At 45.9% G+C, this 23,637-nt stretch overlaps 1 protein-coding gene across 1 annotated transcript in view; it reads left to right on the top strand.

The window, feature by feature from the left end:
• The first annotated feature begins 1,603 nt into the window (after positions 1-1,603).
• Positions 1,604-23,637, top strand: part of FGFRL1 (fibroblast growth factor receptor like 1) — a 101,792-nt gene continuing 79,758 nt past the window's right edge. Inside the window, exons 1-2 of the mRNA XM_078593126.1 lie at positions 1,604-2,283; positions 4,837-4,982. Coding sequence (XP_078449252.1) covers positions 4,889-4,982 — 94 coding nt within the window. The 5' untranslated portion in view covers positions 1,604-2,283; positions 4,837-4,888. The remainder of the gene's footprint in view (positions 2,284-4,836; positions 4,983-23,637) is intronic.

Genomic DNA, 23,637 nt, shown 5'->3' on the forward strand with positions numbered 1-23,637 from the left:
TGTACGTATCGCATCAGGGATACACATTTAAGGCTGAGTCGACCTCTAAGAAGCTCAGGACCAGTTTAGATGATCACTTGTCACTGCTGTGAGAGAGCGGTGGCCAGAAATCGAACTCGGATCGCCGGCTTCGAAGTGCAGTGCATGCGCTCATCACTACACCACCGCTCCACCATATATACACACAATCACATGCATCCTAGCACGCACGCACCACACATATAAAGATCTAATACATATTGGCGATCGTGAATGCCTGATTTATGTATTTACATATATATTCTAATAACGTTAAAGGGATAGAAATCTGAAACGTGACACTCATCAATAAATAGAAACATCCGAAAATCTAACATATCGAACGCGGAGACACAAATAATCACGTCCGGAAGTAGATTGTGTGGATTTACGCGCGAGATAGGATCACGTTAAAGTTCTTAGATTGTTTTATGTCTCGTGTTTTAAACGCTTAAAGGAGATGCCCTGTCAATCGTTGGTGATTCGCCTCCAATGAAGTGTGACCCTCAAGCCGATAGAAAGCGCGCAAAGCTCGCATGGGCAGTCATTGAGTTCGGTGCTGTGTTACCTGGTGTCAATAAAACAACAAACATCACAGCCCTTTGTCAATCCGCTGCTGGATGAGGGCCTCCCCACGCCGTGCGGGTAGCGGTGATTGTTTGATCACACTACCCCACGCTCATGGCGAGTGGAGGTTTGGTGAAGGAGGGGAGCATAGACGTGGAGGCACAGAAGTACAGTCCAACGATGAAATCTGCTGCCCGCAAACCTGGCCTCGCATCAGCCTATGCCGCTGGTTGTGCGTGGGTTTCTCCCGTCGTAACGCTCTTTAGGCTCAACCGCACTGAAAGCTTCCGAGATCGGACGAGATCGAGCGCATTCCGGATGATATGGTCGTGGTCGAACGCATTTATTGGACAAAATATAAATCACGTGTTGTGTGCATCTCTATCCCGATTGCAAAGTAAGCCACTATATCGGAAGTACGGTTAAAGTTGTATACGTTCAATCAAACTTTCCCCAAATAGCATTTCACTGGAGTAGATAACAATTTATGGAGAGAGAGAGAATAAAATCACGCATACGCATGGCTTCAACATTTATTTGAATTCGTCTAATTATCGGCATGGAACTGCCTGAATTAGCACGTGGAGAGAGGGAGAGAGAGATGCGTCAGAAAATAACGCGGAGAAACGCGCGCTCCAACCCGAGAGCGCATCGCAGCGCGGCACAACGGGGCAACCGCAAAAACGGCGAACAGTGGAGCAGCTTCGCTCTTTTGTAGTTCATCGTGTAGAGCAGAGGGGGCGCGTGTGGCTGTGGCAGGAGGCTGGGAGCCGTCGGGAGGGACGGGGGGGGCGAAGTCTGCACACGAGGAGGGGGAGGGAGGCGCGGTTTCAGACTGTGAGCTGCAGCGTCCAACCAAACAACCCAAGCACCTACCTTGCTTGTGTGCGCGCGCGTGCGTGCGCGTGTGTGTCTCTCCTCTCTCTCCATTCTCACCTAAACCCCCCCCTTTCCTCCCTCCCAAACATCCCTTCTTTTACCCCCCCCCCCGTCATCCTCCCCCCCCCACCAACTCTTACCCCACCATCCCCTCCACCCCCACCTCTCCATCCTCATGTCCTCAAAACCGGCGAAAAGGGAACCGGGTCTACGACAACTGTCAAAGAGTGGCACTTTTACTCGCGAGGGTGTCGGCTCGTCAGCCCGCGCGTTAGCAGCGCGCGCGTCGCGCACGCCGCGTGCCCGCGTCCCGTCTCCTCCTCGGACATCGCGACGACGGCTGGCAAGAGCTGGAGGAGGCTCAACCCCGCTCCATGGCCCCGTGGCCACGGGCTGCTGCTGCTGCTGCTGCCGGCACCGCCGCCGAGGCCCCGAGATCGAAGAATTGGTGCCGCGATCGGCGCGGTAACGCCGGCCGCACGCGCCTCTGCGTTCCTGCCACGGATTCAGCCAAACTCCAGCCTCGACGCCTGCGTGTATCGTCTCGCGTCTACTTCGTCGTCTTCTGCGACTCATCCTTATAGCCAACGCGCTCCGTCGTCTCATCCCCCTCCTCGTGCTCCGTCTCTCCCTTATCTATCTCCCAAGTCGCTGCAACGCGATCAACTTTGAAACAAACAAACAAAAACAAAAACGTATGCGCAGCGCCGCTGCTTTGCCGAGGACGCGTGCTGTGATTGACGCCTTCGGTTCTGCTCAAGCGCCGGGAGGTTGTTTTTAAAAGTCTCGGGGCTCCCGCTGCGTGCCAGCCCGCACGAGGTGAGTCGCCCCCCGTTCGCGCGCAGCCGGTTGAATGGGTCGTGATTTTTGTTTCATTGGGGTGGAAGAGAGAAGGCGCGAGCGGCACGTGGGTTATGTAGGTGAGCGTTAGCACACGCTGGCGCTTGGCATACGCAGAACAAACACAACCTCAGGGCCCCAAACAGCTCAAGGGGCTCCGGATTAGTTCAAAAGTAAGATTGAACCAAATAACAGCTGAAATTAAAACCATAATAAACATAAAAGCGGCGAGTGAATACCTCGGGTCCCAATTCAGACTGTATCTCGCTTCTGTTAGCTCCCATCGTTGTCTCTCTCAATTGACTACAACTCTGTCTCGTCTGTATCTCCCTACGCTTCTATACCTTCTGCCTCCGTTTAACCCATCTCACTCCATCTCTGTCTCTTATTCGGGTGTGTCATCTCAGTCGCAGGTTAGGGGCAGAGGGGTAAACGTTTGAGTCGCCCTAGCTCCCTCTCTCCCAGTAAGCCAGCAACCTCCAGCAACCGTCGTCTGTTTCGCCCACTCTTCTGGGCAGCCGCGTGCGCGAGTCGGTATGCTGACCACGCGCCCTACGGCGGCAACCTCCAAGTGTAATTGAACAGCAGCCTATGGCTCCTGCGGTGGTGCAGTTTGCGCTATTTTTAAATGCGGATGTCAAAGCGTCCTCTGCGCTTGAGTTCAAGTCGCCGTCTCACGCTGCATGAAAGCAGGCTAATGGTCATTCAGACGCTGTCTTTCCGACAGACCTGTTCTTCACCCGAGGACGGCTGCTTGCGTTGTGGCCGAAACGTCGTGATAATTATTTTATTGTGTTTTTTTTTCCCTTCTACGTGACTTTACCGAAAGAACCAAGAAGATGAATCCCTGCAGTCACGAAAGCTTTAAATCGAAATTTAGGCTAATGGTGAACCAAACGGCGGTTGTTTTTTTAAGTTTCACTCATGCATTGGGGGCAATTACACAAATGATTTCGCGCTACTCCTGCTGCGTTGACAATGATGCGCAAACAACAGACATCTCGACGCGTTTGGTCAATAACATCCGTGGCTTTGAAAGGAGAACATGCACTGGGCGACGTTTCGGGCTGTGGCCCTTCCGCATAGCACATAGAGAAGGGCCCGTCGTGCTAAACGGCACCTGTTATAGAGTTTAGATTTATAGTTTATATAACGGGCGACGTTGCGTTATTGACGAATGCGTTGGGTATTTTATTTCTGTGAATTGCCTTGGTGTGGACATATTGAGAAAGTCCAAATGTGATGGTATCAATGCCACCACCACCACCATCGTCACGATTTCTTTACAAAATGTAACTTTTAGTGCACTTTGATCGAACGTGGTTGTTATTGTTATTTACAGGAGTTTGTTTCAATGACTATACCCATCAGCTCCTAGCATGACATGTGATTGGGATGTTTAATTCACTTGATCGAGCAATGGTTTCCATTTTTGACTGTTTCTTCCTGTCAATAAGTGCCATACTTACACCTCACCACTTGCCCAAGGTTACAGAATTACACGTCATATTACTTCATAAAGAATAACGCACAATCGCTGGATATTTATTCCCGTGAATGTTAAGTGAATGTGTAAATTGATTAACCAACACCGATGAAAGTTTGCTAACAGTTTCGACGGAACATAAATGATTGCACAAACAAGTGCAACCTCCAACCACGATCTCAATGCAGGACCCTCCTCCTGAAATAACAGTCTTAGAGACTCAATGATGGCTTTTCCTGGGTAGGGCTTTCCTTTTTTTCATCGTGGGACCATAGGTTTGGCTGAAAGAGCGCCCATACTCGCTAAGGATGGCGATGGTTTAGTTTTATTCGTATGTGTTTGGGTGATTTGTTCTTGGCCATTTGCACTACTATCATAATTTTTTGTTACTGTTTTTGGTTGTAACGTTCTGACCCCGTGGCCCCACTGGACATCTGTGAAAAAGAGCTTCATAGCTCATCGGATTTCTCCAGTTTAAATAAATATTCTGAAGTGACGAAAGGGCGACCGACTCAGAGACTGACGCTTGTCGAAAATCTCATTGTGGTCGGTCTGTAATAATCATCGTCAAAAAAATCACTCCGAGCCTAACCCACGGTCGCACACCACAGTTCATTGGAGTCTGCGTGTGGCAGGATAGCGACAGCGTTTTTTTTATTTAACGTTTTATAGCTAAGGTTGGTTGAATTGCCACCTATGTGTGAACCCTGTCTGTCTGCAACGGGGGGGGGGGGGGCAGATGGGGCCGGGGGGGGGGTGATAGCTCTTGTAACGATCATCCAATATCAACCAAATGATAGTATAAACGTGGTGAAAAAACTGGGCAAATTAATCAGTGTTACCCAAAAGTTTGGAGACACAAACCAGAGCAAATCATTACGAACTATTAGTATGGCAAACACATTTCCCCCTGTCAGCTACCTCTCTGCTTCCGTACTGCTCATGAAGAACAGTAAAACTCGGAGACGCACGCATTTTGTCAAGCGCTGCAGAATCCATGACGATTTTTCTTCCTCGTGTCACCTCTCCGTTGTGTTGGCGTGCAGGCGCAGACAAAGGTGAACTGCCCTGGATAAAGAGCGGCTTGCAGCCTCTGCGATGCTGGGCTGGTGCTCATGGAGCAGGCGAGCGACGTTGGTCGCCGTGATCATGCTGGTCGTGTGGGTTGGGACGATGGGAGGTGCAGCACGAGGTAGGCATATCGACATCGCTATCATCATCATCATCATCATAATTTTTACAGGAATTTATCAAATTGAGTACCGCTTGGCAAGTTTGTACCGCGCAGCGAGCGGTCAATCGTGGGTGTACAACGGATGCCCCTGTCATTGGAATGTGGAATTTATCCTTGCAGTGTTTGTGCGGCACTTACGCGTTGAAGGGGTGCAGGGGAAAGCTTACAGGAAGTATTATATGACTTGTAATCCGCTAGACATAATGATAGATCAATTATTAGCTAATATGAATTGTCAACTATTAGCCAATGCGACCTTTAACTCCAAATGTATTTGAGCACAGTGGATCTCGTCTTGCACTCTACATGCACACTCTGTTGAGTTTATACCGAGAACGGAAAACAAAAAGTGAACTTGGAGGTTTTATTGTGGTAACAAAATTAAATATTTATTTATATTTTGACTTTTTCATGTTTTTTTATTTCTAATTCAGTTGCTATAAGACGTGTTGTCGGGTTGTACCGCGTGTCGCTCCGGATGTCCGACGGTTCAATCCACGTGCTGGGAGCTTTTTCAGCCACTGATTTTTACGTTCCACTGGGCTACGGAGCTGACATTTCCACGTGAAACCCTGGTAGCAAGCACTGACAAAAAACAACATAACAAATAAGTCTCTTTGTGCGTGAACGTTTATGCACGGTCGTCAAATTGTAGGCCCTTTAAGAATAATGGGGTCATCCCACAAAACGAATGCGGCTGGAAAAGTAAAGCGCACTGACAATGCTGTCATCACAGTAATAGCTTTTTTCCTCTGCAAGTACTTAAATCTTACATCATTTCCGTATGAATCCTCAAGAAAAATACTGCCATTCATAACAGTTACGTAAAAAAATAAACATGCAAAAACAATTATTGGGTTAGCTTAAGTATGCACCAGTGTCTGCGTACATTAAATTAATTGCTCCATCACAAATTAAACATTGTCAGTATATCACAATACAGCTCGGACCTAGCAAGCGTGTGAATGCGACCGCATCTCAATGCGCTCCGGGTGGAAGAAACGTGAGCATCTGGAACGTTTAAAGGAGAAGTGGCGGTGGTATTCAAATAATTGTTTTTCTTCCTTTTTTTTCGTAAACAAGAGGGGCAGAACGCTACAGGTCTGGGAGGGAGTTGAGACGATTTAGCAGCAGAGGTACTGAATGAAGACAGCATAGGGGAGAGACGGTGGCAGGCAGAGGAGATGTGAATATGAAAATGGTGTCTTGGTGCTCACTAACGACCCGAGTTCAACGCTACATACTCCACGCGATTCGCTCCAAAACAACATTGTGCACCGCAGTGCGTTAAACGATACCCAGTGGATATGCAATTGCCTCAAAAGAAAAATAAATCAACTTACAAGTCTTAATTGCCCGTCCAGTAAACAAACGGCTTCAATTCTAGAGACGAGAGTGTTGCTACATTGTACCCCATAAGGAAATACATTTTCCCCTATAGAGTGCTCGTATTTAATAAGGGGAGGTGAATGAGCACTCACTGCCACTTGTATGTGTTTTTTTTTTGACGTCTAAAAATGACCAACGCGAATACACAACACGCACAGCAAACCCTGCTTAGCAGAAACGTTGCGCGCGGGTGAAGAGCGCGCTCTCAATATGAGTTGTGTTGAGCAGCCGGCAGAGAATACATCCAAAACCAAATCGAAGCCGTGGATCATCTCGATTAAAGCAAGTTCGCCTCGCTCTCAAACGAGTGTTTTCAGCCCGCACCACGTGTTGTTACGCACGATGTCCAACGTTTCACTCCACGTTCTGGGAGCTTCTTCAGGAACAACATTGCGCCATCACCAGAAAACACACACATCAGAGAGCTAAGACTGCACAACTGCGAAAACCTATGGAGCTAAAACAAATCGTACTTTATGTCCTTGAAATATATGACTCGGACAGGAGATATATTGGAATAAGTTAGAACATTTACATTGACGAAACGACCCCCATATGTCTACCAAATGGCTGGCTTTCTCTTGAGCAGGAAGAAAACAAAAGTGCATAATGTCGTAATTGAAACCGGCTGCCTGTAAACACGGTTATTTAAACTGCAGAGAGCCACCTCACTCCGTGTGACGACCACATTCACGTTGGCTACGCCGGGATCGTTACAAGCCCCTTGAGTTGTATGTGCATCTTAGCTCTCGCCATTCTTAAACAGGCGACGTCTTTCAGCCAGCACCGGGCAGTTATGAGCTCTTGATATGCGCCGTTAATATATGGCGATGTGTGCAGTGGTCGCCCATTCAATGGTTCTATTTTGTTTCCTTAATAGTGGAACCGTCCACCAGGCGCGGCTTTCATGCGTGGCGAGTTCAAGGGCTCTTTTTTTCAAAGCTGGGCCTCCGAATTGGGTTATGGTTGAGTCGGCGGTCAGTCGACGATTTTGACCGTCGTAATTAAATACGCCGCGTGGCTTGCACAATCCCAGCGAGGGGAGAAGAGCGTTGATTGTGGTCTGTCTTGAGCTATACGGGGGGAAAACTGTGCTGTCTAAGGTGGTTTCCAACACGCCGGCGAGATTTTTTTTTCTCTGAAGTTGATGTTTTCCAAGTTGATGTTTTCAAAGTTGTTGTGTTCCAAGTTGCTGTTTTCCAAGTTTATGTTTTCTTACAAGTTGATGTTTTCTCCAGTTGATATTTTCCAAGTTGATGTTTTCTTGGAAGTTGATGTTTTCCAAAGCACGCCGTGCTGGGCACGACGTGGCCTGCATGGGTGTCGTTTGGCGAACTTTTGACCAAAAATTGTAAATATATTTTTCTTAGCGTGCAATATTAATATCATATAATGCGATTCAGAGTTGTAATGCGGTTACAGAGTCCATTCTTTTTTTTTGCCTATTTTTTTTTTACCGTCTCGTCTGTAACGTTTCCCACTTGCTCCGTCTTGTCAGTAAAGTTCTATCCATTCCATGAGCTTGAATATAACATTCGCAAACCTTTTGAGTGCATAATTACATTATGAATAATCAAGTCTCACATGAGTAATTCTATGTTTTAATCGTTATTAACAGCTATTAAAAAAAACAGTGCCTCTTGATTTTGCCTAATGGAAGGGGTTGAGAGTGCTGGTGGAAGTTGAGATTTTAGAGGGGGTGGGGCAGGTGGTAGGTAGGGGGGTTTGGGGGAGAGATTCGGGGGTTGAGGGTTATAGAGGTGGGTGTGCAGGGGGGCTGAGTAGGCTCGGGAGGTTGGGAGGAGGAGAGGGGAGTGTGCGGTAAGAGGGAGAGAATGAGGAGCTGGGGAAGTGGAGAGGTTGGGAATGGGCTGTGGAAGTGGGGTGCCGCCCAAACCTGTTTTCCATTGCACACACAGAGGGCTGCCACATTGCTCCATTAGCCAAAGTGGTTGGCTGGCACCCAGGTGAATTCCACGTGAAAATTCACGGGGGAAAAAAAACAAAAGGCGAAGAATAAAAGCTCCCATTGGCACGCTGACTTCATCTCGCGTTTTACCAATTTTATTGGAACCGGTGCAAAATGTAATGACTTTTTAAAAACATTATAGCGCGATGGAAACGGCACTGTTTTCCGTTATTGTTCTAAAATGTTTCATTTACGCTTCATATCGCCACTTCTGATCACTGATTTTTTTTTGCAGGCGTAATAAGCCACGCTGCTTACACGCTTTGATGGAAATTGCTGCTTGGAAATCTAAAGATATGTCAGTGAATTTTACCTACAATTTGGTCAACTTTCTATTAAGAATAAATGTGAGGGGGGGAAAATAACACTGTCAACAAAAAAAAAGTTTTTTTCTGGCCTGGACTTTTGCAGCTGTTTTAGACTAATTTCAGGGTGCTGATTCCAAATCTGATCTCAGATTTGCTCTATCACATCTCATTTTCATGCTATCGGCATACCCCATTTTCATTGATTTTACCCGAAATTAACTCTGTCACTTACGATTGCAAGTTGTTGCGAGTCAGTGACTGCTTTAGTGTTAAAATATGGTGCTGTATTTTTAGGAGTGTGTGTTTATAATATCATTTTATGTAGATATCCACATTTATTTGATATTTTTATTCGGCAGTTTTGATTGAAAATGCAATATTTGATATCTCAAAAACCTGATGTGATAGACAAAAACTGATGCCAGATTTGGAATCAGCACCCCAAAATTACCTTAAAACCGTTGGAATACCTTATGCCAGAAAAAGTGTGTTGACCAGTGTAATCGTTGTTTACAATTGTACTCTCTCGTCATTCTCTGTGCCTCGGAAGAGAGGAGACGAGAAGGTTCAAAAAGTCACCTAGTTTATTTAAAGTCAAGTGTCAAAGTGAGCGTATATCAGCAAGTAATAAAGTAACGAAACAACCCAGGAGCAGCAGTCCCAAGTGTTATGAGGTGACGGCTGTAATAAAGTGGGTTTTTACACACATGTACCATGGAGGTCACCGAGATTGCCAAAGACGATAGCCGACAATTATAACGACATGAAGAGCAGAGGGAGCAATTACGGTACTTTGGAAGACATTTATATTCAATAGTGGTAGGGGGGGTGGAAATAGTTGGTTATTTATTTATTTTGTTTGATTTAATACGATTTTTTTTTTACATATGCCCTACTTATGCTGCTTAGCAAGGATGTCCGGCAGTGTAACATTTCACTGATTTTAAATGCTCGGTTCTACATGGCAGGGGCATATTGTGTGTCACTCAGGTAATGAGGCCAGGGGAAAAAAAAGTCATATCCTACACATATTTAATAAAGACATATTTATTAGATACACTTTTAAATACATTTCAAGTGAAGTGCTTAACACTAGTACTTGTGCACATATTTAGACCATAATGCCACCTCTTCACGTCATGTTATTGTAAATGTGCACTGAAATACTTCCACTTTAGATCTACGGCGAGTCGTGAATGACCATGAAAGGAAAACTTACGATTTGTGCGGTCAAAAAAAATACGAAACGATCCAGAACATTCTTTCTTATTCATGGTTTCCAACCTCTCTTGTTTTGTTTTATCTTTCAAAATATACATTTTTTTATAAATGTGCATTTAAATTTATAGACGTATCATTTTTGCACTCGAGTCTCGGCTTGCTCCGGACACAGAACCTGATGGTTATTCTGCTCAACCTCGTGCGTTTTGACTTTAAATGACTCGCAAGTCTTCTTGGTTCTTTCGGTAAAGTCACGTAGAAGGGAAATAATAAAATAATAAAAATTAAACATAATAAAATAATTCTCACGACGTTTCGGAGGCAACACAAGCTTCCGTCTTCAGGTGGAACCGTCACTTACTTGATACAGCAATCGTGCTGTGATGGTTCCACCTGAAGACGGAAGCTTGTGTTGCCTCCGAAACGTCGTGAGAATTATTTTAGTATGTTTTATTTTTATTATTTTATTTTTTCCCTTCTACCAAGAAGATGAATCCCTGCAGTCACGAAAGCTTTAAATCGAAATTTGACTCGCAAGTCTTCTGGCAACCAAAACATGCTGATGGATATTTTTTCGGGGGGGGTTTGGATTTTTTTTGCCTCGCTATCTTTACCAAGCACACATAATGTGGGGCCGTTGGAATTCAGTTTCTGGCATTCATCAATTAATTGGACTTTGCGTTGCCGCTTGCGTCAACACAGGACGAGTGAAATGTGCTTCGGCTCTCGACGTTCCTTCCAAATACAATAGCGGGCGTGCGTTTTCACACCCTCCGACTCCCCGCCCGCCGCTTCTGCACAGGTTTTTTTTGGGCCGCACATCAGATTGGAGCAGGGTGTGGAAAAGCGCCGACGGTGTTCAACCTTCTCACGACAAAGTCGGCATTACTCACGGGAAGGCAAATTCACGGGCAAAAACCCTCGTTTAAGACTGCCACGAGAACGACGATAAAAAAAATTCGTCACGCAATTGGAACAATCGCTATTGTTTGACCGCAATGGCGTATGCGCTGATGTCATCCACGTAAATCACACCGGAAGGCAACCGCTATTACCTTACCCCGATGTATTCAGCACCTTCGGACGGTGTATCATTGCTGCTGGTATATTTTGCTCTGTATTTACACAATGCATGTCAAAATGAACATATGCACATTAGTGATCATTGGTCTTAATGTCTGTCTCTTAAATAACGCGACTTTACAGCGCTTTGTCGTTCCACCAGTCCAGATTTGACTTGCCGCTCACATTAGTCGTGGCCCGGAATCAAACTCAGGTGGGAGGCTTTCATTTGCAGTGCGCCACCGCCGCACCCGCAGGGCGGTGGACAGATGACGTAACCCGTAACGAAAACATTTCGGATTTGTATACAATGGCTTAGACGATGCAACTGCATCTCAAAACCACTGAACAAGACATCGAGACGTGCACATGACTGCAGAATTCTAGATTTGAAGCTTTCGTGACTGCAAGGATTCATACTCTTAGGTTTTTTCGGTAAAGTCACGTAGGTAAAAAATAAAATTAAAAGTTAATAAAAGTAATAATGGAAATAAATTATTTTATTTTATTTCCATTATTACTTTTTATTTTATTTCCAAAAAATAAAATTAAAAGTTAATAAAAGTAATAATGGAAATAAATTATTTTATTTTATTTCCATTATTACTTTTATTAACGTTTAATTTTATTTTTTGGAAATAAAATAAAAAAAATATTATTTTATTTTATTTCCATTATTACTTTTATTAACTTTTAATTTGATTTTTTACCTACGTGACTTTACCGAAAAACCTAAGAGTATGACTGCAGAAAAGGAGAACATATCGGTCCCCCACCACCCCCCGAAAGAAAACCAACCAATCATAGGGCAGGGGGAACGGAGGACAGACTTGAGCTTGGACTTGAACGGGGGGGGGGGCAGGGAGTCAAGACCTCGGATGGCCCATGGAAGGAAGTGTCAGATTATAGAGGAAGCACAGGAGAAGGAGCGACCCCCCACCCCGCACTCACCCACCACCCACTAATCCAGTGAGAGCCCATTGAGACAAATCGTTTGGTTTTCAAAGGAGACCAGAGGAGGTAACGAACGCTCGCGCCAGCATGGGGATGATGAACATGAGAGTTACTTGTTTTTTGTTTGTTTATCTGCAAAGGAGACCCTGGTGCATGTTTTGTATCTCGTGTGCTACAGCCCGAATCATTTAAAGCCTGCGACACTAACCTCGGAGACGGTCGTTTCCCTCGACGTGCAATTTTCTTCGGGTCTCTAAAAAGATATATTTTTAAACCTTCCAAAACTGGCTTCGAGTTAATGTAGTGCAGTTCCGGTTGCGTGGCAGCTAACCTATCTACTTGTAAAATCTAACCATAAGTTCATTCTGAGCATTGGTGATAACTGATAAGACACTCCCTGTATAATTCCGGAGTAAACAGAAGTTTGTATTGCATAACATCCTTTCCCGTTGTAGCCCAGGACCTCTGTGGTTTGAAAAACGCTACGTATCTGATGTAACGGAGGAGGTGACCCTCATAATAGGCGCTGTTTTATTACTGATGAGTATCCCTTTAACAGCTTTCAATGAAACGACAACGCCACGTGCTCTCCATATCGCCACTTCCTATCAGGACCGTGCCGCATTTTGGCAGCGAGGCTACCTCTCTTGTGCGCATTTCTTGATTTGTGAAGCTCTAATGTTTCGTACACAAGGCATGTACTGGAGAGGCTCAGCTGCTTTGACTTTTGGTTCAAGGTTATTACCATCACGCAAGGCTTTTTAAGTGTAGAGTACTCACACGCTAACGTGTTCTGTGCAAGCCCTTGAATTAACATAATCACTGAGTACTTAGCGTGAGCAGAGCTATATCATTATTTAAATTGCACCACTCCAGGTTCTTTTCGAAATTGCACCAACTTAGGAGGAAATTACGTTGGCCGAATTTTTCTGCAGCCTCACACGGGCAGCAAGTCAGCCAGTCAGCTGATTAGCCAGCTACCTGGCCAGTCGGTCATCATGTTAGCCTGCCAGCCAGTAAGCCAGCAAGCTTGCCAGGCAGCCAGCAAGCCACCAGCCAGCCTGTCAGCCTGCCAACCAGACAGTCAGCCAGGCAGCCAGCAAAGCCAGTCAGCCAGTCAGCCAGTCAGCTGGTCAGCCGGCTAGCTGGCCAGTCGGTCATTATGTTAGCCTGCCAGCCAGTAAGCCAGCAAGCCACCAGCCAGCAAGCCACCAGCCAGCCTGTCAACCTGCCAACCAGACAGTCAGCCAGGCAGCCAGCAAAGCCAGTCTTCCAGTCAGCCAGTCAGCTGGTCAGCCGGCCAACCAGTGAACCAGTGAGCCAGCCAGTCAGCCAGCTGGCCATCCAAACAGTCAGCCAGCCAAATAAGTATTCCTGCAGGCGGCAATGCTGCAGAACCATCTACAAAGCCCAGCGTCCATCATTACAGGACAGAGGGGGCCACTGTGTCGGCGCCGTGGCTGATGACAGCAAGGGGACACTGGCTGGCCACGCTTAAAAGCGAGACGGTGGGGGACATGGGCCGGGCGACGTAGAGGAGGAGGTGGAGGAAGAGGAGAGCACGGGGTTGATGTGGGTGCGCTGTTCCCTGGTACGGGCGCGCTGCGATGGGTATCTCGCACGACGCGGCGCTGCTTTGATCCCGCACCGGGGATGGCGTGACGGTCTCGTGGCAGCAAAGGAAAATAAAATATAGATTCTCCCGTGCTACTGCGTAGGGGTTTCCACGGTTGTGCAGCTGTACAGCTCTCTGGTGTTCTTTTTGGGTTGTACCGCGCGTCGCTCGGCACGATGTCCGACGTCGATTCGTGAAGCGAGGATGCCAGGATCGGTTGAGATATCACTTGATGTCTACGGCTGGACATCAAACTGAGGTCACTGTTTACGAGTGACGTGAGTTTGACTTTTCCGCTACACGAGCTGGGGGGATGAGTTTCGTGCCGAGAAAATGTGGAAGAGCGAACAGTCGAAACATCACGCCACGCACAGCACGTGGAACAACAACCAATATACATCAGAGGGCTCTACGGCACAACTGTCAAAACCTATGCGGCAGCATATCATTCACGTTAATCTTCGTGACATTTCGCTCCACGTGCTGGAACTTCATTCAGTTCCCGAAGACGCTCTCAGCATGCGGAGCGAATTTTCCCACCTACCAAAACGACGCACGGTAGCAACCCGAGCACACATCAGAGTGGTTCTGCGACGTTTTGCTTGAGGGGTTTACGGCAGCACGCGATGATGCCTCCTCGAACTGCATCGTCTCCAATTAGCCCCGCACGATTAGGACGGTTAGCTACACGTACGGTGCCAAAGAAGTTCAACATACGCACGGACTTACACACAGCCGTACACTCTGCCCCATTGCATAAGATTACTCACTGTACTTTGCCCCATCAATACACGACCCGGGCTAGGAATGACTGCACTGTGACACGAAGGCCACACAACTGTAAGCGATCAAGCCAGTGCATCACGAAAAAAAGAGTGAAAAGTGCGAAAATAAGGGCTCCTCGTTTGGATCGAGAACAAACCAAAAAAAATCAACACTTTTGACACGTGTCGTGAGTGGTACCTAGACGTGCCAGATGCATTTTTTTTGTGTTCGATGTTCTCGCCCATGAAAAAGAATTCCGGTGACAGAGAAGAATAAGCATGTCTGTTGCTACAGCGTGTTCTTTGCTAACATAATACAGTCCTCCGAAAAGTCCTTTATGCATGAGAAAAAAAAAGAGTCATGGTAATAAATACGGGAAAAAGGATTATGCTGTCGGTTCCGGCAAATATTGTTTTTTCATTTGTGTTTGTAAACCTTTTAAGGTGCCGTGTAACGACGTTACAATGAGGCAGCGTGCTCAATATCCCCCTAGGTGTGAATTCATCTGCAGCGCATTAACGATGGATTAAGGCCTGTTGATTTTGTAGCGGGCAACCAAATAGGAAAGATGACGAAAAAAAACACAACAAGGCCTCCATAATTCCGCCGCCTGTTGTTGCAGCTGACGGGAATTAGCTTACGGGCGGCTGAGAGCGGCGTCTTTCACGCTGGGATTCGTTGAAACCGTCGGGAGGCAGAGAGAGAGGAGAGAGAGGTGAGAGAGAAAAAAAAAGGATTCAGCCCGTTTACCAAAGAATTACCAGGGCCGCGCCAATAGCCGCTGGAGGTGTCCGCCGATAATTTGACATCATTGTTCGATAAAGCCTCGCTGCGGAGACCCTGAATCCCCACGGTGCATGCGCAGAGGTGCGGCCTCAACGTGCACCTTAAACGCTTGCGAACAATGAGCGAGTCGGGCCGAACTACAAATGCAACTTGTTCCAACAACGCGGTCCGTGCGTGTTGTGTGTGTGTGTGAGAGAGCGATTGATGGCACACGGGCGATATGACTGGTCGGGGCTGGCGTTAATGGAAACATTCGTGTGCCAGCGAGAGGGTGTGGAAGACAAAGCTGCCACGCTCATCGCTAGCATGACATCATCATCATAGCTGCTCCCATCTGTGATCACCTGCCGGCTTTTTTTTTCATACATCCGCTGACTGCCTGCGTGGTTTGCTCCTATTGTGCGCAGTCCTAACGTCTCTTGCACTCGCAGTGAATAGAAACCTGGAGTGAATATAACATGAACACTTGAGTGACAGAGATGGGTCGAGTGGTGTTCAGCTTGCTGCACCGAGAACCCAGTTACCCGAGTTTGATTGCTGGCCACAGCTAGCATCGCCAGCGAGTGGTATCCGAACCAGCCCTGTCTTCTCAAATTCACGCAGCTCAATTGGAGTCAGTGTGTGTTGAACTTCTGTCGCGCCGTACCTAGCCAACCATGCTAATCCGAAGAGCGACAGTAGCGTGGTGGTCAAGTATCGTCAAGCAACGACACGAGGGGAAACCTTTATCTTAGCAGGAGATTTGGCACAGTTCTGCAAATATATTTTGGAAAAAAATATTATTAAAGACGCAACTATGGAGATCAGTTGCACTAAAAAGTACGCTTCCAAGTGAGTTGCAAAGGTACATATATGGGGCAATCATACGCGTATATATAATGTTTTGCTGCATACCGTGTGACGGTGCAGACGATCGCCAGACGTTCTGGTGGCTTCTTCAAGTGGCACTCCTGCGATGTCGATTTGACACAAGCTGGTGAACTGACGCAAATACTGTGCAGCCGCTTGACTGGTTCATGTCATCGCATCGGCCCTGAGTGCCACTTCAGTACCAGCAATCAGCGCAAACTTGTTGACGCCACAGTACTTTGGGTGTACTTTGACACGTGACCGCTAAGGCAAAAAAAAATGGCACAAAAAAATCCCAATACTTAATCGTCTTTGAAGGTGCAATTTTCCGGACGGACATATTTTTTATTTGATTTTGTACCGCCGCTGTGTTAGAGTAGTCAGGTTTAAACTGTGAACCGTGTGAGGCGTCCCTTCTTCAGCGGGACCCATTGTTGAGCGAAAATCGGAGGCTTGTCTCATTTACTACCTGAATGAACACAAAACAAAGCAGGCTTGGGTCTTGCCCATTCATGCTTCAATAAGTAAAGGGTTTTTGGTTTTGGTTTGCACCTTACAGGTCTGACAGCGTGCACAACTCAATGGCTTTATGACATGTACACGTGTATGCGTGCTTCATGATTAGCCCTGTTTATGAAACAGGTACAAGAATAATACGAATACCTCACTCTTTTGAGAGGTCTTCGGTGATGCATTTGAGTTAGCAATTTCTCAAAGTACACTTCTATAATGTATTGATTTGAATTTACGTTGGTAGAATAATCAGTGGAGATGATTTTGAATGTTGTTTGCATTTCTTAATTTAATGCATTTGCGATAACAAAAAAACGCAGGTGAGAAAAACATCCGTTTAAAGAGAATCACACGTCTGCGAGACAGGCTTTCATGCACACCGTTTGTGTGGCCTCATCCCTCTGCACACCGATTATAAACACACTTTATCGGTGTCTTTCACTCGGTGGTAACCACCCAGGTTTACCAGGCATTCCAGAACCTAGGAGTGGAAACGGGGTAATTTGCCTCGAGATAACAAGGTCCTTTGTTTAATCACACACGCGTAATTAGGAAAATTAAAACAAATCGCTTATTTATCCAGTTTGTTCATTGTGTGCTTGGTAACACAACACGGTCTTGGAGGAAATGAGTAACCCTTTTTGGGTATATAACCTTACACACATTTTCTGTCAAATAAAAATGTTCAAAACATTGGAAATGTTCAACTGTCGTTCATAAGCATAGCCACGCAGTTACACGTGTACGCTTGGACACGTGTTTCTGGATTAAGCTATCATTTACTATCACTATTAATGATGCCTAATCGCCTTATAAACTAGAAGGTGGGGGGTGTAATGATTCATAATTACAAGGTGGACTTTACTGAAATAAATTCCTCAAATTCAATTACGGCTTTTAAGGTTAAAACAATATAGATGTATTATAATTGTTGTTGTTGTGCTGTTACAGTCCTGCCCCCCCCCCCCCACTGGTGACGTGACAACAACCCTCCCAGCAGTGGACTCACAATAGACTGTCAATTATTATATTTAATCTCAATCAAGACCACACGAAAAAAAAACTGCAGACGCATTTCGGTGTGCCTGCGTAAATAACGATCGAGTTGCGGTAAAGGTGCAGTCCTGCAAGTTACTTGGTCATGCGGCTGTTGGTGAAAGGGCCTCCCAGAGTTGGGACGTCTAGAGGATCCGTTGGCCTTCTCTTCCAAGCTGGCCATAACATCTTAGAAGAGTCAGGGGCACCAACAACACTTTACCGCACTGCACGCGACTTACCAATCGACAAATTTCGGTGCATCCGTTTATTCTGCTGGATGGAACAGCAGGGTGACGGGTATTTCCGAAACTTACTCCATATTTTCAACAACAACAACAACAAACAAAAAAAATCTATGATTATTATTATTATTGTATCCCACAAAACGCAGCTACGCTAGTCTCTCATCGCGATGCGCGAACCCGGGAGGGTGAGTCGCACGCCCGTGTGAAACGAACGCGCCGAGCGCTGACCCATGGAGGCCCTGATTAGACGGCGGAGGAAGGCCGGTCTAATGGGGGAGGAAATGGGATGGGAGACAGCGCCGCATTAGGCGCACGGTAACGAGGAGCCCGTCGGGCATGCGGTGACCACCGATGCAACACGCGCCTGCTCGTGCGCACGCACTCCCAGAGCCTCCCTCGCCACTTTGCAGAGACACCACGGGATTTGTTTGTGCTGCTGATGCTGCTGCTGCTGCTTCCTCGTGGAGTTGCTCAGTGGTGCGCCGAGCTCCGGGTTTGAGAGAGCACGCCGACACACCGTTTGTCGTGTGCCTCTTCACGCTGGGGAAAGAGACGGGACGAAGCACAACGACGCTGAACGTGACAACCTTTTGGGTACTTGACAATGGTGGTTATGTTTCGATTTAAAGCTTTCGTGACTGCAGGGATTCATCTTCTTGGTTCTTCACCTGAGGACGGCTGCTTGCGTTGTGGCCGAAACGTCGTGAGAATTATTTTATTATGTTTTATTTTTATTATTTTATTATTTCCATTCTACGTGACTTTACCGAAAGAACCAAGAAAATGGTGGTTATGTTTCACGGTTTGAAGTCCCCTACTCTGTGCTGCCCCTCGCAAGACTTCAGTTATCCCCCACATTTTACCTGTGTGTGTGTTTTTTTCTCTATATATATTACTGTAAAGTATTGCCAAATCTCAACTGAAAACAAGAAAGGAATAGCATGAGAGCTTAGAGATGGCTAAACCCCTGCAAGATTTTAAAATGGTGAAAAAGTTTGGTCACGGTCTTTTTGACTTCGGTCAAAGGTTGTACATACCACATCATCAATACCATACGTTCCTCATTTTTTACGGTCAGAATGAGCCGTTACTCGATGCCGTGCAGCAGAATGACTCAAGTGGTACGACACACAGACTGACACGTAGATGGACTAAACAAGTTTCTCATAATCGAGGCGTGAGCTTGATCAATGTGGTATTTACTAATGACACACTTTATATCTAATTTTGAAAATATGTATTTATATATGCATCTAAACATATATCATTAAAGAACAAAAATCAAATACGTTAGGCACGTACGAAAGTGCCTTGGTTAAATTCTAAGAAGAGAATATTTTAGTATCAGAAATCAGTTATATCTTTCATAATCATAGAATGCCTTTGAGAGTTTAAACGTCTGAATAAAACCATTAGATATGGCCTCATGCAGGCGGCTCAACACAACACGCAATGAAACTCGCAGCATTCATCTTTCACGCTGCCTTATAATCGAGAAATATATAACAGGCTGACGTTTCGAGCAATGCTCCTTTTTCAGTGCAGGGAGGGGCTGGATAGAGAAATTAACTGACTTGTAGTTGCAGATTGCACTTTCACGCTTTAAAAATTGGAACATTAAGAGCATTGAAATACGAACAGTTTTTAATCGACACGTGAAGAGTTTTCCAAAAGTCAGTTTAGTTGCAATAGCCCGAAAAAAATCCGCATAAATTGGTTTCAAATATAACCAAGTTTATTCAAATTTTACTTTGTGCTCGTCAATCACTCTGAACCGCTTCCCTCAATAAAAAAAAATGCCACGTTAAATATACGTGCTTGAATCGGAATATTTTATGCTTGAAATATCGAGTTAAAGCGGACGGGGCGAATGTTCATGGGATAATTTTCCTCGCGTAACTGCTGTGAAGTAGAACGTGAACCCAAATAGATCGAGTTGCCCAGCACATTGCGGCGTAACGATCTGTTATTGATGCCATACGATACAGAACAATTACGTGGGTTCTTGTTTTCAGCATTACGGTATTTGTCTCATGACTGTGCCGGCTGAACGTTGCCCTCGGTGGTGCACTTCAGCGAGGAAATTTCGATTCCCCCCCCCCTCCTACCCCCCCCCCCTCCTCTGTTGGAGCAGCAACATGAACAGAAAAACGATAGAGGCAGGAAACTGGTCGTTTTTCAGTCACAACCGAACGAGTCTGGATAAAGTTCAATTTGTGTTTACGCTCAAAACCACCGAGCGCCCTTGCAGCTCCAAAAAAAAAAAACCCCAAGTCTGAAATTTCTTGTGGAGGTTTGCGGCATTTTTACCATTCTTTAACTGAGATCTCACAATTATGCAATCGCTTCGAGGCCTGGGGGGAAAGCTGCAGTTTGTGGTTTTTTTGTTCCACTTCCAGTCTCCTTGCAGTTATTATTCTGGATAATACAGGCAGAGCTCTTCAGAACACAATTGTGATGAGAGTATGCGGTTTACATTTCATTTAATGCCGCTTGGGAAATGTTTGTGTGTGCGTGCGTGCGCGTGTGTGTGTGTTGTTGTGGGGAGCTGTCGTGTAGCGTTAAGCACGCTACACTACGAATCCGGCGACCCAAGTTCGACTTCCACTGACGGCCAACACCAGTGACTATTGTCTGCTACCAGTCCTGGGCCTCCCCTAGGTCGACTCAGCCCCAAATAAGTATCTGGTGCAGTGTGTAAATATTGCCATTCGGGATACAAAGTCGTGGTGCATGCCACCCACCCCATCGCGTGCTGTGCCGGTCTTCATAGGTGCTCGCTAACAGCACTTGCCCCAACAGCCTATTAAGGTTATACAGGGGATCTTTGTATTTGTCTTTGAACCCAGCGTCTTCAGTTTGATTGCCCGCTATGGCTAACGTCAGTGGTGAACCGGTCCTGGGCCTCCACTAGGTCAGCTCAGCCTGAAAATGTGTACCTGGTGTGGTGTGTAAACATCAGCGCTGGGAAGACAAAGGAGGCCAGGCATGGTGCTGGACACACCATCCCCTGATTCTTGCAATACGTGCATTAAATCATACCTGATGATCGATTATCGTATACTGCGCACTTATACACACAGGATTCAGTTCATATGTCCCCTGCAATGTAACAAATATAATTATTCAATTTAAGTTTGTCCCGGAATTATGAACGTATTTGAATCTTAACGGTGACAAGTCCCTTACAGGCCATACAAACCCGGCCTTAACAGGTGATCATTAACAGCACTTGACGCAACAGTCTGTAAGGCTGTACAGGTGATCTTTGTCTTCGTTCATGTATATGTATACACATCTGTGAGTGTTTATATGAGTGTTTGACAACTGATACATATTACAATTTTAAATTCAAAGCCTATCAGATTAACCTTTTGTCATTCATTAGTTACATGTGTGCAATAATATCAATCCTGGATGGCTACAAATATAATTTAATGTGGTCAAAGACAAAACGACATTCTTGCCCTTTAATTCATCTGTTGTGGATTTTTGTTTGTATAAATTGGCATCTATAGCAAGTTGGAAATGTGCACTTTGACATGTGCAGTATTCCCTCGTTATTTGCGAGGGATACGTTCCGGAGTTACTCGTGAATAGAACATTTCGCAGATAATTATATTGGCCTACAAACACTTATATTTTAAATGGTAGGAACCTCCTGATTACACCAGCCCACAGGGGATTATTGTGTCCGTCGTGCAGGGAGGGGCTGGGTGGGGAGGGAGGGGATGGGTGGGGTGGGGAGGGTGGGGAGGGGCTGGGTGGGGAGGGTGGGGAGGGGCTGGGTGGGGCTGGGTGGGGCGTGGGAAGGGTGGGGCTGGGTGGGGAGGGGCTGGTCACCCCGTGGTGCCCTTATAAAACTGAACGTTTAACCTACTCACGCCGGCTTGTGCCCGCCCTCACAGTCGGCCATATTTGCGGAATACACCACGCCGCCGTTGACCCTGGCCATTGACCGAGCAACCCAACGTTCCTACCAGCTCTCTCCGCAGGAATGTGTTCTTAAATAAATGCATAAATAATCTATTCAATACATGCAAATTTTCGTATCACTTTATCGCATCAATTTCTAACGTCACTTTATCTTTCATCACGTTGTCTCTCATCACTTTATCTAATAACGTCCTCTCTCTCGGTGCAGTCGTGTAGAGTTCCAGATGCGATTCGCGGATAGCCAAAATCACGGATAGCAAGTTTGTGAATAGCGTGGAATGCTGTATATTGTACTGGGTGTGTAGGGGTTTAAGATTCTGCAGGGTGTGGTTGCACAGTGGTAAGAGCAGTTCGCTATGAATCTGGCAACGTGAGTCCAGTTTCTGGCTAGGGCTAAAATCAGTGGCCAGTAGTACCTGACCAAGCCATACAGACCAGTGTGTAAAAATGTGATGAAATAACTTCCATGACCAATGCAGCGTGGGTAAGCCTTCATCCAGCAGTGGATTGACAAAGGGCTGCAATTAATTATAATAATATTAGTTCTTGAAACATTTAATTTTACATGGTATGGTCATTTTGAAACCTTACAATACAGTAATGGTATTGTCCATTGTGTAACACTCCTTTTATTTACAACCATTAAAATTGCCTTTGTGTTGGCGCAACCATGTGCAATAAATATTATATTGTGAAATATTAAATCATAGTGTTAAGATGTTTTATAGTAACACAAAAAGATTTGTTTTTACTTTCTGGCCAAGTGTTCATAAAAGCTATTCCAAACATTGTTCCAAATGATATATTTTTTGACCATTTCAAAGCTAAAAATGTAATACAACTTCCCACCAATTTTCCGTTCCCCCCCCCCCCATCTTCCTTCATTGCCCCGCCTACCCCCGCGTCGCACAGCAAGCAATCAGGGCCTAATTCGTTAATGCAGAAAATGGATTGTGGCATCGTAATCATTTGTTTGGCGCAATCTGGCGGAATACAACCAACCACGTGTGTGCTTGCGAGCGTCGGCCCGCTGCCCTCCAGCTTGATGCCATTGACGCTAACCAGTGGCTCCGTAATGACTCCAAATGACCGGACACAATTGAGTTGGAAGTTTATAAAATTCTTCCTCAATTGATGGGCTATTTTTGCAAGCATGTGCCGCCACCATTCTCTGTCTCCACGAGCCCCCACCCCCTCCCACCGTTCCCCCCCACTGCGGACATCCCACCGCATGCTAAAATTACCATCCTTCCTGCGGCGCTGAGGCACGTGTGTCTATACTAAGCTCTTCCGCCTGTAAGGAGATGCGGTAATGGTTTGGGTTGGAGGTTTTCGTGCTCACAGCAGGACGGCGCACACATTGTTGACACGCCACGTGAGAGCCGCTTGTTGTTTCTTGCGAGGTCACCCGCTCGGCGTGCGGCATTAGGGGCTAAACGCTTTAAATGCACGCGCTGTTTGACTTTCTGCCCCTTCGGCAGGTATGGGATTAATATCACGCAACGTACCGGTTTTTTTTTTGTAGACATGTTTGCTTGAGTGGGTTTGTTTTCATCTTATATATATATTTGTTTTTTCGAATGTGCTATCAGCGTCGTGTCAGTGGGTGTAGAATCCAAGCGGAACTTCTTCTTGGTTCTTTCGGTAAAGTCACGTAGAAGAGAAATAATAAAATAATAAAAAAGAAAACATAATAAAATAATTCTCACGACGTTTCGGCCACAAAGCACTTTACCGAAAGAACCAAGAAGATGAATCCCTGCAGTCACGAAAGCTTTAAATCGAAATCCAAGCGGAACTCTTGACGAGCGGCGAAATGACCCCGTGCCAGAGAACGGTCCATGGAATTCGACGACACGAAACTACTTCTGAGATCTCTTTAAGTAACCAGTTATCCACAGTGCTCACCCACATGCCCAAGTAGAGAGATGTTTGTCGTATGACAAAGACAAAAAAAATGGAT

This window comes from Lampetra planeri, chromosome 4, assembly GCF_965212315.1.
Source record: "Lampetra planeri chromosome 4, kcLamPlan1.2.h2, whole genome shotgun sequence".
Taxonomy (NCBI): Eukaryota; Metazoa; Chordata; class Hyperoartia; order Petromyzontiformes; family Petromyzontidae; genus Lampetra; species Lampetra planeri.